The sequence below is a fragment of the Geotrypetes seraphini genome, chromosome 15 (assembly GCF_902459505.1).
Source record: "Geotrypetes seraphini chromosome 15, aGeoSer1.1, whole genome shotgun sequence".
Lineage (NCBI taxonomy): Eukaryota > Metazoa > Chordata > Amphibia > Gymnophiona > Dermophiidae > Geotrypetes > Geotrypetes seraphini.
The window spans coordinates 35,914,446-35,933,594 of NC_047098.1; the positions used below are offsets into that span (position 1 = coordinate 35,914,446).

Consider the following 19,149-nt stretch of genomic DNA (forward strand, 5'->3'; position numbering starts at 1 on the left):
CTGTCTTACTGATTCACAACTCAGACTGCTGGGAAACCACATTTCATAGCTGGCTTTCTGCCTATAGGCATAAACTTAGACAGCGATCCATAGAAGCTGCCCATATGGACTTCGTTTGCAGTTTACCTAACTAGCAACCATCTTCGAAGGTTATGAAGGTGAAAAAGAACGATTATGGAAAGCCTGTGAAGGATTACACATTTGATATGTCTTGTCTTGTTAAGTAACCTATAATGTTCACAATGTAAAATTATCAGGAGAGTGGGCAGGGTTTTAAAGACCCCCCCCCTCACCGTGTCATCCCTTCTGACCTGCAAGTCCAAATAAAAGTTATACCAAGTTGTGTAAGACCATGGGAGGTGTGACACGGGGACAAATTTGTCCCTGTCCCATGGGATCTATCTTCAATCCCCATCCCGTCCCCGTGAGTTCTGTCCCTGTCTCTGCCCCATCCCTGCGAGCTCTGCTCTCAACTGCACAAGCCTCGAATACTTTAAAATTGATGAGAACAGAGCTTGCAAGGATGGAAGAGGGACAGAACTCACGGGGACAGGACGGGGATGGAGATAGATCCCGTGGGGATGGGGGACAAATTTGTCCCTGTGTCATTCTCTTTGGACCCAGCACTCTGCTTGGATTCTCATTCCACTGTGGCACATGTTCATAACCCTCACTCTCTTCAGTTTTCCAGCAGCTATTCAGTTTATCATACACAATATTCTTTTCAATCACACTGCTCAATAAATGAACAAGCTTTATTAAACCTGGCTGGATTAGAATCAATCAGCCACTTCTTCCAGTAGCTGTGCACATGTGCTTTTTCCAAATGGATCCCATTTCTCCGAGTCATTATTGGCTTATAGGTAATTGCTGACTACATCATTCTTAGAGCTTTGATTTGGAAATAACAAGAAGCACTTTGTTGACCTGTCTCTAAACCACATCTGACTTCTGAGAGAAATGTGTAAATTGGGGGGGTCTAGATAGGAAAGGCACAAACAGGGGGAGAGTGTGGTGCAGTGGTTAAAGCTGCAGCTTCAGCACCCTGAGGTTGTGGGTTCAAATCCACACTGCTCTTTGGGACCCTGGGCAAGTCACTTAATCACTCATTACCCCGGGTATATTAAATTAGATTGTGAGCTCAAAGGGACAGACAGGGGAAAATGCTTGAGCTCCCCTGGGAGAACAGTATAGACAATTGAATAAATAAACAGTGTGACAAGTTTCAGCCTCTGATAGCCATAACTGGTATTGTGACATCACAATGTCTCATTCCACCAATGCCTAAGAGTCAGCCTCATCAGTGATGTCACAATGGCTTCATTGTCCTGTACTTGGCTCACTTTTACTATGATCATGTAAATGCTAGCAGGGCATCGAGGTGCTATTCTGAAAACACCCACCTAACATGCATAGTGCATACTTGTAATTCAGGTGAACACAGGGGCAGAGCAGGCGGGACTCCTACTTATACATGCAATGTAAGTTACACATGTCCCTGCCATATTAAGGTACCCATATGGCGATAAGATATCAAGGTATTTATATACCACCTATCAAGATTATCTAAGCGGTTTTTACAGTCAGGTACTCAAGGATTTTCCCTGTCTGACCCAGTGGGCTCACAATCTATCTAATGTACCTGGGGCTATGGAGGATTAAGTGACTTGCCCGGGGTCACAGGGAGCAGTGTGGGCATTCAGCTCAGGGCAATTTTTGCCAATATATCTTATCACCCTGTGGGTACCTAAATATTCCAAGTTCAAAAAATTGGTAATATCTTATAAAATCACCGAAATCTGAATCCTCGACGGTATGAAACCTGCATCACCAACAAGGTACTTAAATAAGGCCCAAATTAATAATACAAACCACAATACTCAGTACGGGCATGATTTTCCCTCGTGATGACCAGTAGCCCTAGTGATACACACTTAGACCGAAGTCTAAATAAATCCTGCCCCGTACATCATTGTACTTTTATAATATGTGTTGATATGGCTGGTGAATCAATCAAGTGCAGCTACATAACCGAAGAAGAAACAGCAGGAGATAATAATAAGAAAATAGAGAAGTTAAAGAACCCCCCCCCCCACAAAAAAAAAGGAAAAAAAACACCCCAGAACTCCTGAATGAAAAAGGATAAAAAAGTCAAAAATCAAAAAATACTGAATCAAACCTCCTGCTGTTTCTTCTTCGGTTATGTAGCTGCACTTGATTGATTCACCAGCCTTATCAACACATATTATAAAAGTACGATGATGTACGGGGCAGGATTTATTTAGACTTCAGTCTAAGTGTGTATCACTTAATAAATACCTGCCTGGGGCTACTGGTCATCACGAGGGAAAATCAAGCCCGTACTAAGTATTGTGGTTTGTATTATTAATTTGGGCCTTATTTAAGTACCTTGTTGGTGGTGCAGGTTTCATACCGTCGAGGATTCAGATTTCGGTGATTTTATAAGATATTACCAATTTTTTGAACTTGGATTATTTGTTACTATTGGTAATTTTGGGGGTTTTTTCTTGCTGATTTGGTACCTAAATATGGCATGCATAAATGGAAGTCCTGCCTGTACCCCACCTATGCTCTATACCCCTGTGTTCACCTGTATTGCAAGTATGCACTTTGCATGTTAGGTGGGTGTTTGCAGAATAGCACCTCGGTGCCCTCCTAGCATTTACATGGTCATGTGCAGTGGGGTACCTAGGGTGGGGAGGGGGATAGTCTGCCCCTTGTACAGGGAGCTTGGAGGGTACTGAAGCGGTCATGGGCCTGTGGTCCACCTGTGCTCGGACATTGATTCTACCGGCCACATCTTCTCTGATGTCAACTTCCTGTTCCGGAGGCAGGGATCCAGTAGAGCCGACAGCCACGCACACGCAGCCTGCAACCCTGCGACCAATCCATGCATCTTCCCACTGCCTGGAGGAAGGGTGCTCCTTTCTGGGTTCCCACCCTGCCAGGTACGCTACTGGTTAAGTGTACAAATAACAGCTAGTATTCTAGACATTCATGTTTGTATTTTGCAGAAATGCAGGCACTAAGATTAAAGAATTGCTCTTTATGTTTCTGTGGGGCTGCAGCTCAAGGTAAAAAAAAACTGATTTCCCTGGATTAATTGGTATTAATTGCCTGGAATATGAAATGAGGCAGCACTGCAAGGTTAAATGCTCTGATAGTGTTGCAATTTATCTTAGTTTAAAGTTTTATTTCTATGTTTTGTGTGCTTTAGAAGATTATGTAGAATATATATTTTTAAATAAATAAATAAGTCCCTTGTGAATTACTTCCAAAATGCATGAAAGGTACTTTCTGGCTCTGCAAAATGAGCTTCTCAGAATCCACTAAACCACTTTCCTTATGCACCATAGTCTTGTTCACCATAACACCTGCAGTTCTAGTAAACATAGAAACATAGAAGATGACGGCAGAAAAGGGCTACAGCCCATCAAGTCTGCCCACTCTGCTTACCCACCCCCTGTCTATGCCCTAATGACCCAATTTCCTTATCTTGACCCTCGTAGGGATCCCACATGGGTATCCCATTTATTCTTAAAGTCTGGCACGCTGTGAGGACCCATCAAAGATCTCTGCCAATCTAAGATAGAAGAGCATAGAAACATAGAAAAATGCAAGCAGATAAAGACCATATGGCCTATCTAGACTGCCTAACCATGCCATCTACTATCCCCTCCTCACCCTAAGAAATCCAACATACTTGTCCTAAGCTTTCTTGAATTCAGATATATTTTTTGTCTCTACCACCGCCACCGGAAAGGCAGTTCCAAGAATTCCTCACCCTTTCCATGAAAAAGTATCTTCTGAGGATACTTCTGAGTCTTTCCTCTTTCACCTTCATCCTATGCCCCCTCATTCCAGAGTTTCCTTTCAATTAAAAGAGACTTGCCTAATGCGCATTTATGTCATGTAGATATTTAGATGTATCTATCATATCTCCCCTCTCTTGCCTTTCCTCCAAAGTACACAAATTGAGAGCTTTAAGTCTGTCCCCATACACTTTTTGATGAAGACTGCTGACCATTATAGTAACCATCCTCTGGGCTGACTCCATCCTGTTTATATCTTTTTGAAGGTGCGGTTTCCAAAATTGTATACAATATTCTAAATGGGATCTCATTAGAGTCTTATATAGGGGCATCATTACCTTCTTTTGCTATTGGCCATTCCTTTTCATATACATCCAAGCATCCTTCTAGCTTTTGCCATTGCCTTGTCAACCTATTTGGCCACCTTAAGATCATCACATACTATCATACCCAAGCCCTGCTACTCTGTCATACACAAGAGTTCTTCAACCCCTAGACTGTACTGTCCCTTTGGGTTTTTGCAGACCAAATGAATGCCTTTGTGCTAAATTCTGGACCATTCTTCAAGCTTCACTAGGTCCCCTGTTCTCCACACCATCGGGGGAGGGGGATGGGGGTCAACTCTGTTGCAGATCTTGGTATCATCCACAAAGAGGCAAATCTTACCTGACAGCCCTTCAGCAGTATTGCTTACAAAATGTTAAAAAGAACAGAACCTTGAGGCACACTAATGCTAACATCTCGTTCCTCAAAGTGATCTCCATTTACGACTACCCTCTGTTGCTTTCCACTTAACCAGTTCCTAACCCAGTCAATCACTTTGGGACTCTTACCGAGAGCACTCCATTTATTTATTAGACTTGCCCAAGAGTGATTTCAACTGACTTCCCTCCTTTTCAGTCTGCTGCTCTAACCATTAGGATACACCTTAGATAGATAGATAGATAGATAGATAGATAGATAGATAGATAGATAGATAGATAGATAGATAGATAGACTATTGTAACTCTGTATTTTCCTCTACTTAATGTATGACTTTTTATTTTGTGATTTTATTCTTTATGGAAACTTGTAAGCCGCCTTGGATAAAGGTGGATTAAAAATGTTTTAAATAAATAAATAGATAATGGAGACTTTCAAACATCTGAAAATTACACAGGCCAACAAAAAACATTTTTTTTTCTTTGTGCCTTGGTGGGGTTTTTTTTCCTGTTCCTGGGGTTATTTGAGGCACTGATTCAGAAAATTGCATTGGATAGACCGCATCAGCTCTAGTTTCTTAGATATGGTTGAATTTATTAATTTTTATGCTTTTGGAATAGTAGAGATAAACATGAACATTGGGCAAAAAAAGATTAGCCTCCAAGGGAATATATGGTGGTTGGAGAACAAAATGTAATCAATGAACCTTTGGTAGCACGAGATAGAACCATAATTATTTATTTAGATTTCTATCCCGTTCTCCCAGGAAGCTCAGAATGGGTTACCACTGACATTCACAATAAAGTTACAGGACAATAAAATTATAGGCATTCGAAGAAGAGACAGGTGAGAAGATGTAGAGAGAGAAGGGGAGGAGGAGCACCACTACATATAAAGCTAGGCCTATTGAAACAATTTGTAAAGGCTTTGAATAAAGATGGTTTGTGCACTGAATACATGGAGGGGCATAATCAAAACAAACATCTAAGTCCGTTATAGGCCTAGGGTGTTAGTTGCCCAAAGTTGGCAGTGTCCAAAGTCCATTCTCGAAAAATACGTCCAAAATTATAATTTTTTTTTTCAAAAATTATCTACTTCTACATCCAGACTGCTAGTACATCTATCTTTAAACTACATTCTCATCCAAAAAATCGTCCAAGTCTCAAATACCTAGAACAAGACCTTTTGGATGTGGAAGGGACCAGCATAGTGATGGACTGCCACCCAGACATGGCAACAGAGTAGTGGGGCACCTTACAGGGCACTGCTGTGAACGTCACAAAAAAGGTGCCACATAAACATCTCTCCACATATCTCTTGCAGGTCATGGTGAGCCTCCCAAAACACCCCCAAACCTACTATACCCACCTGTCTACAACCCCAAAAGCCCTTATACCTACAGGTGCCACCTATATGGCAGTACAGTAGGGTTTGAAGGGGGGGGTTTGGTGAACTGACATTTTCCACCATGAATGCAGTGGTTAGAGTGGCTTATGGGCCTGGGTCCTCTTCTCTATGGTTCACTTTCATACCCCCCAGACTACTTAAACCACTTCTTTGCAGCTTTACTAGGCTTTTCTACGCCAGGTGCTGATGTTCTGGAGGCAGGTATGTACGTTTTTATTCTGATTTTTATGACGGTGTTGGGGTGTCAGTGATCACTGGGGGAGTGTGTAGGGATCTGTCCTTTGTGACTGCAGTGCTTATCTGGTCACTTTGGATACCTTCTGGGCACTAAGACCTGTTTTTAGATCGCCTATGTAACAATGTATAAGTTCTATCCAGGCAGCCTCTTTAGGTCAAATAATTTTTATTGATGACAAAATCCAAACAAAACCAAGCAATTCCAAAACCACTCTACAAGAATACAGAACAGAGGTAACATACAAAGAATAACATACAGCAAATAGGCAGTCATCAAGAATTTTCAAATGGAAGATCGTCCCCTGTAACACTTCCACATATACACAGAAACCCCCCCAACAAGATCCGAAAACACAGTGAGTAGGAACCAGGCAGCCTCTTTAAACTTTCGATTATCTCTGAAATATGACTAAGTCTAGGTTGGCCAATATCCCACCCTAACCACTCCTTCAAAAACACCCCTTTCAACCTTGGATGCACAGCAAGATTCAGAGGCCAAAAAAGTCTCTGGATACATCTAAAAACCCATTTTGATTATTGGCTCTTGGACAACCTGTCTTTTTCATCGTCAAAGTGCTGATTAGGGCAGGTTTTAGATGTATTTCTGTTTCGATTATGAGCCCCATAGCGCATATGTTACTTGGACTTACCATGAAAAAACTGAAGGCAGGAATTTTCAATAGTTCACAGATCAGACAACTTACAATTCACCCACATTTCATAGCATCAGTGAATGACATTGAATCATGTGCCTGGTCTTTATTTGTTCTTGTTGTGAAAAACTTTCTTGGCAACAAGAAGGCAGACAATTACACACAATTAGTAGAGGATGTGCTTTTTCATTTCAGCAGGCTTGGCTGTAACATGAGTGTTAAAGTCTATTATCTGCACAGTCACTTAGATGGCTTTCCAGAGAACCCTGGTGACAAGTGAAGAGCAAGGTGAAAGATTTCACCAAGACATAAAAACAATGGAAGCCAGATACCAAGGAAGATGGGATGCACACATGATGGCAGACTATTGTTGGAATCTTATGTGAGATTGTCTTGGCAGATCTCACTCTCGAAAGTCTTACAAAAGTAGCTTCTTGTGTGTCAAATGACTGGAAACTTTGTATCATAAACTTGTGCTTTTGGTATGAAATAAGTAGATTTTCATGTTGTATACTTTTCTTGTAATTTTAATACGTTTCCTTCATGTTTAAAAGATATAAATCTAAACACTACATTAAAATAGCCTGATTTTTTAATGGGCAAGCAGAGTGAAGAGTGGTATATGGCACATATTCTGTATCTCAAATACTAGAGCTGATAGGAGAAAACTGGTGCCATTTTTGGACTCACTAGGTCAAATACACCCAGAAACAGGTCTAACATTTGAGGCACCAAAATGAGTGTTGGTCAGTGTTATTAATGCACAAGCATGACGCATCTTAAATGGAAAACAACGTTCTAGAACAAGGGAGTCTTGATATGTAGCTTAAAGATGCTAGATTCAGGAGTAACCTAAGGAGATATTTCTTCCCAGAAAGGATGGTGGCTGCATGGAACAGCAACAGAATTTAAGAAAACCTGAGAAAGGCACAGAGGGTCACCATGTATAAGGATACGATTATGTTTGGTATTGTTTGTACAGAAAAGGGTGACCAAAATGATAAATGTCTCCCCTATGAAGAAAAGTTAAAGAGATTAGGGCTTTTCACCTTGGAGGAGAGACAACTGAGATAAGATATGCTAGGGGCCCATGAGTGAAATGAACCGACAAACACAAATTGTTTCCTCTTTCAAAAAGTCTAATGTGTAGCAGGACACACAATGAAGTACCACTTTTAAAACAAATTGGAGAAAATATTTTTACTCAACACATAATTCAGTTCTTGAATTTGTTGCAGAGGATGTGGTAAAAGGTTTGGACAAGTTCCTTGCGGAGGCGACCATAAACCATTATTGAAGTAGACCTAGGGAAAGCCATTGCTTATTCCTAAGAGTAAGTAGCATGGAATCTATCTATTTTAGGGGATACTAGAAACAGGATACTGGGCTTAATGTACCTTTGCTCTGACCAAGCATGGCAATTTTTATATTTTCATGTTCTGCTTTTTCTTGCCTTGACATGTATGTGTACCCAGAAACCTCTTTGATATATGAATGTGTCTATGAACCAGTTTGGGACTTCTCTTAAGATCAGAGAAGCAGTATGTGTATTTTAAATAAACAAATGAAAATATGTTAAGCCTGAGTGTAGGTAAGTTCCTGGATCGGTAGCATGGAATGTTGCTACTCCTTGGGTTTTGGCCAGGTACTAGGGACCTGGATTGGCCACCGTGAGAACGGGCTACTGGGCTTGATGGACCATTGGTCTGACCCAGTGAAGCTATTGTTATGTTCTTATACATTACATCAGGAATGGGTAGGCTAGATTGGGCCTTGCAGTCCTTTGAAAATGTATTGCAAAGGAAGTAGGCTTCTGCACTGTTCAAGATAGAAGCAAACATGAACAATGGAAGGCATTGTGACTTAAACAGCAAAATGAGAACTTTATACTACACATGCAGTGTGTGCAGTACTCATGTTGCTGTTTAAGACACAGTGCCTTCCATTGTTTATGTTTGCTTCTATCTTGGCATGTTTATGTATTCTTATTGCACATGAATAGTGCAGAAGCCTACTTATTCCTGATTTGCATGCACATAAATCCCTGTTGATAGCAATTATCGGTATTAATTGGCACTGATTAGAATTTCAATGCAGAACTTTCTAAGTTTATTCTATAAAGTGGTGTACGTAAATTCTACTACATGGATCTTAGAACGGAGCAAGGCTGGGGGGGTGGAGGAGGGGGGCATGGGTAGGTCATGGATGTTTCTAAAAGTTAAGCACACTGATATAGAATATGCCCGTTCCAAGCACAATTTAGGTACAGGCATTTATGCCAAGATGTCCAGTCAGGTGTCATTGTGGGGATGAGTGGAAGATTTTTCAGCTTTGTCAGCCTTTAGGATAGTTTCCTAAAGGAGAAGGCCATAGGCCATTATTGAGATGGCTTGGGGAAATCCACTGCTTATTCCTAGATAAGCAGCATAAAATCTGTTTACTGCTTGGGATCTAGCTAGGAACCTGGGTTGGCCACTGTTGGAAATAGGATACTGGGCTTGATGGACCTTCGGTTTGTCCCAGTATGACAATTCTTATGTTCTTAAGATGGTTTCAAAAATCTGCACTTGGACATCCCAGCAATTAGGACGTCCAAGTGCTGGTTTATCTCATTTTTTGGACATCTGCGTTTTTTGAAAATGAGTCCCATAGCATTCAGTAAAACAGCAAAAAAAACAACCCCAAAAACCCCACCTTTTCTAAATCTGCGGTGCCCAAATCCTTCCTGGAAGCACACCCAGCTAGTCAAATTTTCAAGTTTCTAAAGCAAATCTAGCTCATTCAAATTTAGTATGTATAGCTTGACACTTCAACTGGCTGGGTGTACCTCTAGGATAGATTTGGGCATTAGAGGGCTAAGACACTGCTTGCCAATACCAACCATGGTTTGCTACGGAAGTTGGTTTTGGCAAGCCAGGCGCATTCTCCCAATAGTTCTGTATATTGCCTGATCCATTTCAAGATGCCATAGACTGCTTCTGATATTGGTTCATTGACCTCTGATGCAGTTTTGTTGAGTTGAAACATGGGCCATGTTGGGTCACACAGTTTCATATCAATAAAGATTTATTAAAAAATATAGATCCCTGGTTGGATCTCATTGTTTCGCCATTCTTTGGACTTTTCTTTATTGAATAATGCCACCATATATTTAGGTGAAAAATCCACCTTTGCTCCATAAAGTTTAATTTATGCTCAAAGCGTAAATTAGCATAAATTAAACTTTATGGAGGAAAGGTAGATTTTTCACCTTTATTCAGTTACTTCTCAGGGATTAAATTTGGAATTAGATTGGATGATCTGTGTTTAGTTTCATATTTAGTTTCTTGACTCTGGCAAATTTAGTGTTCACTATATATTTAGGGCCTGATTCTATAAATGGTACCTTAGTTAGGTGCTGCTAGGTGTCATAATTGAGGTTGCCTAGCGACGCCTAACTAAACTTTGTGCCTAACCTAAATTAAATTGGCATTGAGGTGGAGGAAGAAATCTTTTATCCTACGGGTCCCACTGCAACAAGAGGGCACCCGCTAAAACTCAGGGGGGGGGAAGATTTCATGGGGACACCAGGAAATACTTCTTCACCGAAAGGGTAATTGATCGATGGAATGGTTTTTCACGTCAGGTAGTTGAGGCTAGTACCACGCTCGACTTCAAGGGACAATGGGACTGTCTGGTGGGGTCGCTCCAGAGGAATGCTTAAAAGATGGATTCTCGAGGAGGGAGGGTTCTTGAGTGGGCAGACTTGTTGGGCCGTTGGCCCTTTTCTGCCGTCATACTCTATGTCTCTATGAAAGTGTGTGATCAAATGATTTTCAATGGAGTGGGAGAAGAAAGCATCCTGAAGTAGCCAGACGGCAAAATGCCGATTGACGGTGCAGTGAATCCCACCTAATGAGATAAGTAACTCAGTTTGGTCAATGCTTTAATATCGATTGCATATAACTAATTAATACACAGATTACTTGCATTGCACGAGGCCATTTAATAAGTTGCAGTTGGAATTCAGGTATTTTTGTTAATACCAATGACGTATTTCTGACCTCGAGTACACACTGCCAATTTCTTCGCCAAACCTTGGTGAGCAGTGGAGGGGCTCTGAGGCTTTTTCCTCTGATTTCAACTTTTTCAATGACGATTGCTTCTATTGATGGCCTTCTGCATGCATAACACACTGTAGATCTAAAAACTACAAGAACAGTATCTGAAGCTTGGATATACCGTTGACGAATTTAGAATGAAGACCTGATAGGCCACACATATTCACCATTTGCTTAAAACCCACAAAATTAAAATTAAAAAAAGTTAGGGGTGGAATTCCATGTGGTGCCTAGCAATACCTAAGTGGAGGCACTTTCCAATGCCTAATGATGCCTACTTGAAAAGTAGGCATGGTTAGGGGCAGAGAATAGGCGTGGTTGACCTAGGCATTGCTAGGCATTTGAGTTAGGTGCCAGTAAATTAGGCAAGGTAAATCCTGGCCTAATATACTAGCACCTACCTCTAGGATGTCTAGCGATGCCTAAGCACACCTAAGTGTCACTAGGTGGGATTCTATAAACAGTGTTTAGTAATTGACAATCATGCCAAGTGGTGCCTGCCATTTATAGACTCAAGCCCTTCGTTACCATCTGCATGTGTATTCAGGCTACCATCTATCTGTACAGAGGTGCCAATGACAAGCTGGCCATTTTTATGAATAGGAAGAGTCAGTATAAGAACAGGGAAATCAAGATTGACTCATTTTCTGAAAACTCATCTAGCTCAGGCTTGACCCTTATTTAAAGAACCCCCCCTATGTACCTTGACCTTTGCTGGATTTCCCATGAAGTAATCAGAGAGAATATCTATCTCGCTTCTCACATTAACAGTCAATACTTATCTAGATCCATTTTAATATAGAAATATGTTATAAAGATGGATCCACCTAAGTAGTTTGATGAGTAAATAAACCAAGAAGATCAAGTGTTGGCCCCAATACTAAAGTTGCTGTAGGTTGCCTGCCACACCCTGACTGAAAGAGAGGAACAGGAATTTAGCCTTTTTAGGATGTGACCAGGGCAAGAGCTACCACATTTCCCCTTTACATCGTCTTCCCAGGTCGTCCAAACCGTCAACACACACAGCTCAGGTCTCCTATTACCAAGTTACATTTGCTATGTAATTCCTTACTACCATGGACAGCGCCATACCTAATCTCAGTATATGAGCCGCAAAACCAGGGCCGACACTGATACCAGAGTTCTTAATCTGCTAATTAATGCATTTAGGATCATTGTCCCTTCCCTCCTTCTATACAATTTTGTGTTTTTTTTAACATTATACATTTTTGCTATAGTGACTTAGTTCCTAATTTACACTAAAACTATCCTGGATCTTCTTCTGGCAACTGGATTGAAAGAGCCACAGAGAAAGGACTGCTTCTTGTGTGTATCTGCACAGGTTTTAACACAGCACAATAGAAATGAGAAGTGGTAGATTTCACGAGAAACAGTGTCAAGGAGAGTATGAGGGAGAGGGCGAAAGGGCACTTCGAGGGACGGAGTCGATAAACTAATCTGGGAAATTTTGATGAGGATGATTTGAAGATACAGAACAAATTTTCGGCCGATTAAGGGTTAACAACGAATTGAGAGTCCCTTTCACTAAGGGTCGGCAAACCGGGTAATGAAGAAATGTGGGCGTGGGAATTCCTGTTGAAGAAGATATATACGGTCGTTTCCAAAGACAAGATTTACACATCATTTCCCTCAAGGTGGGAAGAGATAAATGCTCTCTAGAGAAGGAAAAAGCGTCTAGTCCTTCTTAAAACTTTCTTTAATTGTCTGAAATGTGAAAGACTTAGACCATTGTGAACTTAATGATAATCTTAACTGAGTTTTTGACTTTGGGTTAATTATTTAGGAAGCTGTTTAGTATATTAAAAACAGGAGTTGTTGTTTTTTTTTGTTTTTTTTGGGTGGGAGGGGGGGAATTACTAGAACTGGCATAGCAGTAAGACTAGGTGGTTTCAAGTTTTACTCATATCCACAACCTTAATCATCATCTCCCAAACCCTTCAGGAACATCAAACTACCAGAGCAGTGTTGGATAGGCTCAAACTGCACCCACTATGAGGGGTTCAGGGCTCCCAGGGCAACACGTAATGGAGCATTAATTCCCTGGCATAATGTCTCCTTATGTTTCAGAGAAGGGTAACCTAATTAATCTACTCTTGTTCACTGCCATCCCATGCTGTGACTGACAGGGGGCCATTTAACCCTTTGGAGTTTTCAGAGTCTAAGCACTTACCATTGATTTTAATATTTGTTATGGGTCTGAAAACCTGACACCAACTACACGGGACTGGCTAAACCAGGGGTAGGCAATTCCGGTCCTCCAGAGCCGGAGTCAGGTCAGGTTTTCAGGATCTCCACAATGAATATGTATGAGATGGATTTGCACGCCTCCTTGAGATGTAAATCTATCTCATGCATATTTATTGTGGATATCCTGAAAACATGACCTGGCTCCGGCTCTTGAGGACCGGAATTGCCTACCCCTGGGCTAAACAAATATTATAATGCTTGTTCATTAAAAAGCAAAGGAGAAGCGCCACCCTTTTATCGTTCCCCTAATTTTTTTTGAAGCACCACCCCATAGTATTTGCTGTTTTAGGGCTCCTTTTACAAAGCCGCACTAGGGCCTTAACATGCGGAATAGCACACGCTAATCCGGTGCGTGCGATAAAACCGCTAGCGCGGCTTTGTTTTCTGAAACTGCTTTATTTGAAATCTTTTTTTTTTTATTATTATTATTGCAAACAAGAAAAATTACAACTTCCCCAACCAAGACAATCATCTGAAACTGCTTTAAAGTGTTATCTTCTGCAACCATTTCCCACCCCAGGTGATTGTGCCACAAGGACGGACATCTCTCTGACATCTGAGCTCTCGTGTGACAGTCGATTAGATAGCTCTCTCTGCTTATGCTGCAAGGTTAGAGTAATGTAGAGAGACAGCCAGTGATTTGCTGCCAATTTGTTTGTTATCAAAGAGATCTCACCTGCTCTGCTCTTTGCTTTCATCAAATAATTTGACAAAAGGGATCCTGAGATTAAAAACTAACAAAGTTTCTCTTCTCCGGTATATTACCAGTCGCTGGAAATTAATGCGGTGCGTAAGCAGCAGATAAAGAAATCCTATCCCTCTGTTACTGAAAACTGACTAGAATAAACAGATGAGGAAAGTTTGCTATGGAAATGAACCGCCGTCCCAAAATGCAAGCAAACTTACCAGGATGGAAATGACCAAAGCGATGATATTAACCGGCCAGGCGGGGCAGAAGCAAGAGAAGATGACCAGAAAGATGTAATCCCTGGGCCGGTCTTGCTCCTGGGCATTGGTGGTGGCGGTGGATGATGCCCTGGCCAGGCTGATCCGGGATGGGGAAAGCGGGGCCGACTCCAGCTGCTCTGCCGAAGCGGACTTGTAAGGCAGGCTGTGGCCGTTCTGCTCCATGTCCAAGGACTTTTCGCTGGACATAGTGACCGAGTAGGACTGTTTAAGATCGTTCTCCTCCTTGCTGTCCGCAGTGGTGAGCAGCTTCTCGGTCTCCTGAGAATCCCTGGGCAGGGCAGTGCCACATTCACTCAAAGTCTTTTCAAACTGGACATCTGTGTTAATGGCCATGCTGCTGCTGCCGCTCCTTTCTTGGTGTGGCACTGGTGGACTCGGGTGGGGTGAAGAAGAAGAAGTCTCACACGTTTAGGGTGCCATTCCCAGATGTGATGGAGCAAAGCATAGAAAAACAAACAAACAAAAACAAGAGACTGGAGCTGTAAGTTGTCGATGGAGCGCTCTGGTGCTGAAAGAGTTAAGAAAAGCAAAGCAAAGCAGCTCTCAGAAGCACATTTGGAGGGATCTGGAGAGGAAGGCTTCTGCCAGCACCTCTGGTTGTGTTGCTGCAAACTGCTACTGTAGCTGCCAGAGTCCCAGCCCAGCTGAAGGCTGCTGAGTGGAACATTCCATACCAGGCGGGGGGTGTCCCACATCCAAAGTCTACATTGAAGCCCAGGGGCACAGGTTTTAAGCAGCAGCCCCGATCTCAGCTTCTGGGTTGAGTGCAATGCATTTTTCTTACTGGAAAGCCTTCATTCACTGTCCCGAGCTCCCACCCCAGCAATTTCCTGCTGGCAACCTAAGAGACCCAGCTCTCTCTCATCCTTGCAAGTTTAGCTCTTCTAAGCTTTTTCAATGTCAACATTATCCTCATCTACATTTCTGCTTTTCAGCTTTCCCAGAGAGTTCAAAGCCTGTTACTGCAAGTTAGGAACCACATTCAAAATAAATATAGTCAATAAGGTACACAATTAGATTGTAAGCTCCCAAGGGACAGGTGAACTAAATCCAAATCAATCAATCCAAAAGAAAATAATTAGAATGAGGTAAAGAAAAAGAAATCATTTAAAGGAAGATTCCTCTGTGAGATTGAACATGAACATATGGTTATAATTGTGATACACTTAAGAGCTATAGAGTGCAGAGGAGTGGTCTTAATGGTTGGAAAAGCACCAGCGGGCCCATGTTGAAATTTTGCAACCACTCCCTGTGGCCTCTCAAACTCCATTGCTTTCCGATGGCTTCTCTCGCTTAGGGCCTGCCATGGAAACCTTCCAGTTTGTGGCAACCCCCATATGCCATTTATAGCTTAATGCATGGACAGAAAGAGAAGCTATAGAAAATAAAAAGGACATTTAATATAAATACTATTCATAGTTTCATAGTTTATTTAAATTTTGAGTAAACGCTTATCCAAAGGTACAAAGCGTTGTACACAGTGGCGTACCTAGGGTATGTGGCACCCGGGACCCATCATTTTTTGACACCCCCCCCCCATGTAAAAAAATATTTTTTGTAATGACCATGAAACGGAATAAATGGTCAGAATAGAAACAGGCAGTGAAAATTTTCTTATATTCCAAACATAACATAACATAAATTATGTCTGAATTGTCATGACATCAGAAGTACATATGGAGTAGTTGCAGGTGATGCTTGGGACAGTTCTGATTGTGTTAGTTCGGTTTTATGTGTTTTTTGAATAGAAGGGTTTTTATTTCTCTTTGAAGGTTTTGCAGTCTGTGGTCGATGTCAATTGGTTGTAGGGTTGGGGGTCGAGTGTTGCAGCTCGAATGGCTAGGAGGTTGTCGAACAGTTTTTTTCTTTTGACGTTTTTGGTTGGAGGGTGTGTGAATGGTGCGTGAGTTCTCCTATGTCTGTTTGAAGTGGATTGAATTATTTAGCTGAAGAAATTAGTTACCCCCTCATCCCATACACATTAATTCTCTTCCATTTTTGTTCCCATTATAAAAAACACTGATAAGTTCCCAGAAAAAAAATACATTAAAATAAGAAGTGAAAACAAAGGCCCCTACAGATGAGAACATAACATAAGAATAGCCTAACTGGATCAGACCAATGGTCCATCATGCCCAGTAGCCCATTCTCATGGTAGCCAATCCAGGATACTAATACCTGGTCAAAACCCAAAGAGTAGCAACATTCCATGCTACCGATCCAGGGCAAGCAGACACTTCCCCCATGTCTTAATAACAGATTATGGACTTTTCCTCCAGGAATTTGTCCAAATCTTTCTTAAAACCAGCTACACTATCTGCTTTTACCATAACTTCTGGCCACTTCATTTTTAAGTTTAGATCTTTCCTTTCAAACAGAGACCTTGCTAGATGTCAAATACAGCACAAGGTAACTTCACATGGACTTAGCTGTGCAGGAAATGTGAATCTCCTCATACACCCACCATATAGTGCAAAAATGTGCAAAGGTCTGTTTTTTTCTTTCGATCACTACATAACCTAATGCCACACAAGCAGCGCTGTTACAAACATATTCTGTAGGTCAATGCTAAGGATAACAAAGTTTCCTTCCTTGGACCAGAAGGAGATACTGATAAACCACTGGAAGAGATCCCAACACAACACCCAAAGACCCACTCAGTGTGTGAACCAGTTGAGTGGAGTGGACTAACTGGGGGGTGGAAATGGGCCCGAAGTTTGCTCAGCAGAATTTCCCAGACCACCTCTTCCTCTCAACACATTGACACGCTGCCACCACCACCACTAGAAACACCTCACTGGGTAGGCCAGCTATGCTATAAACTTTATAAAACACATTATTATATTTTCTTATAAAGCACATATTTTAACTGAACTCTCTGACATCCTCAGCCTTTCCATTCACAAAAATAGAAGGAAGAAAAGTTCCCATTTCCTGCTGTTTCATGTCCCCGGCCTATACAATATTTTTTTTCTGCAGACCCTTCAAAAGTCTGACCAAATCCTCGTTTCACTTGCATTATAAAGTACTGAGGATGCCATCTCTCCCCAATCCCAGGTCCTAAAGTCTAAGACAGTAGCGCAAACTAATGCTGCCAGATTCAGGAAAAAAAATTTCGATTCGATTTTCCTGCCCAGTTGGGTGATTTTTTTTCAAAACTCCTGGTGGGTTTTATAGCTTTTTCACCCCCTTTGGCTTCTCCTAACCACACTGGCGCTGTGGTGTAAATAAAATAAAGAAACAAAAAGGACTTTTCCTCTCTCTGTTAAATCCTAGCTCACGTTTGCAGTCCAACACCAGCTCTGTCAGGATACACATTTCAAATCTGACATATAATCACAAAACATAAAATAAAATTAATTTTTCTACCTTTTGTTGTCTGGTTATATTTCAAATCTTGTTGGTCCAAGGCTCTGGTTTTCTTCTGATAACTTGCTTGCCAGGGTCTCCTTCTTTCTTCTTTCTGCGTGCTAACCATCCATCTGCCAACTCTGTCCTCCCTTTCCATTTCCCTTCCCTCCCCAGGAAGTCTGGTATCTTTCCTTTATTTCATCTCCCTCCACAGATCCACCTTTTCTTAACTACCCTTTCATCCGGCATCTCTCCCTCCTTCCCCACCACCCCAGAGTCCACCATCTCTCCCTTTCTTTTCCCAATTACCCTCCTATCCAGTATCTCTATCCCTCCTCCACACCATCCCTTGTGTCCAATTTCTCTCCCTTTCAGTTCCTTCCCTCCCTAAATCTCATGGTCCATCATTTCTCTCCCTCTCCTCTATTTTCAGACCCATTATTTCTTCATCCCCCCCCCAAAGTTTGGCATATGCATGTCTCTTTGAACACCCCCTTCCCTCCGTGTACTTCTAAACCAGGGTCCCCCCCAAAGGCCTGTCCCCCCTTAAAGGTCTGCCTGTCCCCCCTTGAAGGCCTGCACCCCCCTTGAAGGCTTGTCCCCCCCTTGAAGGTCTGCACCCCCCCTGAAGGCCTGTCCCCCCCTTGAAGGCCTGTCCCCCCCTTGAAGGCCTGTCCCACCCCCTTGTAGGCCTGTCCCCCCCCTTGTAGGCCTGTCCCCCCCTTGAAGGCCTGCCTGCCTGTCCCCCCCCTTGAAGGCCTGTCCCCCCCCCTTGAAGGTCTGTCCCCCCTTGAAGGCCTGCACCCCCCCCGAAGTCCTGCACCCCCCCGAAGGCCTGCACCCCCCTGAAGGCCTGTCCCACCCCCTTGTAGGCCTGCCCCCCCCCTTGTAGACCTGTCCCCCCTTGAAGGCCTGCCTGCCCCCCCCTTGAAGGCCTGTCCCTCCCCCTTGAAGGTCTGCACCCCCCCCCGAAGGCCTGTCCCCCACCCTTGAAGGCCTGCCTGCCTGTCACCCCTCTCCCCCTTGAATGCCTGCCTGCCTGCCCACCCGTCCCACCCCGAAGGATCGCTCGCCCTCCTGGCCTCCCCGCACCACCTATGAAGCAGCACTACCTATGCTCCCGGCCTTGCCGTTCAGTCCCCACCACCACCACCACCCCCGAAGGACCGCTCGCCCCACTGACCTTCCTGCACCACCTATGAAGCAGCCGCAGCAGGGTCGCGACGTCAGCTATCCCTGCGCTGCTTAGGCGCTGCTTCCTGCGCCGCGTTCCCGCCCCTCCTCTGATGTCAGAGGAGGGGCGGGACCGCGGCGCAGGAAGCAGCGCAGGGATAGCTGACCTCGCGATCCTGCTGCTTGCTGCTTCACAGGTGGTGCAGGAAGGTCAGTTGGGCGAGCGGTCCTTCGGGGGTGTGGGGGGACTGAACGGCAAGGCCGGGAGCACCCCTTCAGGGCTGGCACCCGGGGCGGACCACCCCTCCCGCCCCCCCCTTGGTACGCCACTGGTTGTACATAATAATTTAAAAATAGCTGGGGAGCAAACATTTTAAATAATAAACATGAACAAACATTACAGTGTGATAATGCTTCTTTGACTTTAATTAGGGCTGTATTCAAAGAAATGTAGAT

General features: G+C 43.0%; 1 protein-coding gene across 1 annotated transcript in view; it reads right to left on the reverse strand.

Annotated features, from left to right (window-relative positions):
* Positions 1–14,502, reverse strand: part of TRARG1 (trafficking regulator of GLUT4 (SLC2A4) 1) — a 28,417-nt gene extending 13,915 nt beyond the window's left edge. The window contains exon 1 of the mRNA XM_033922453.1: positions 14,107–14,502. Coding sequence (XP_033778344.1) covers positions 14,107–14,502 — 396 coding nt within the window. The remainder of the gene's footprint in view (positions 1–14,106) is intronic.
* Between the last annotated feature and the right edge of the window lie 4,647 nt (positions 14,503–19,149).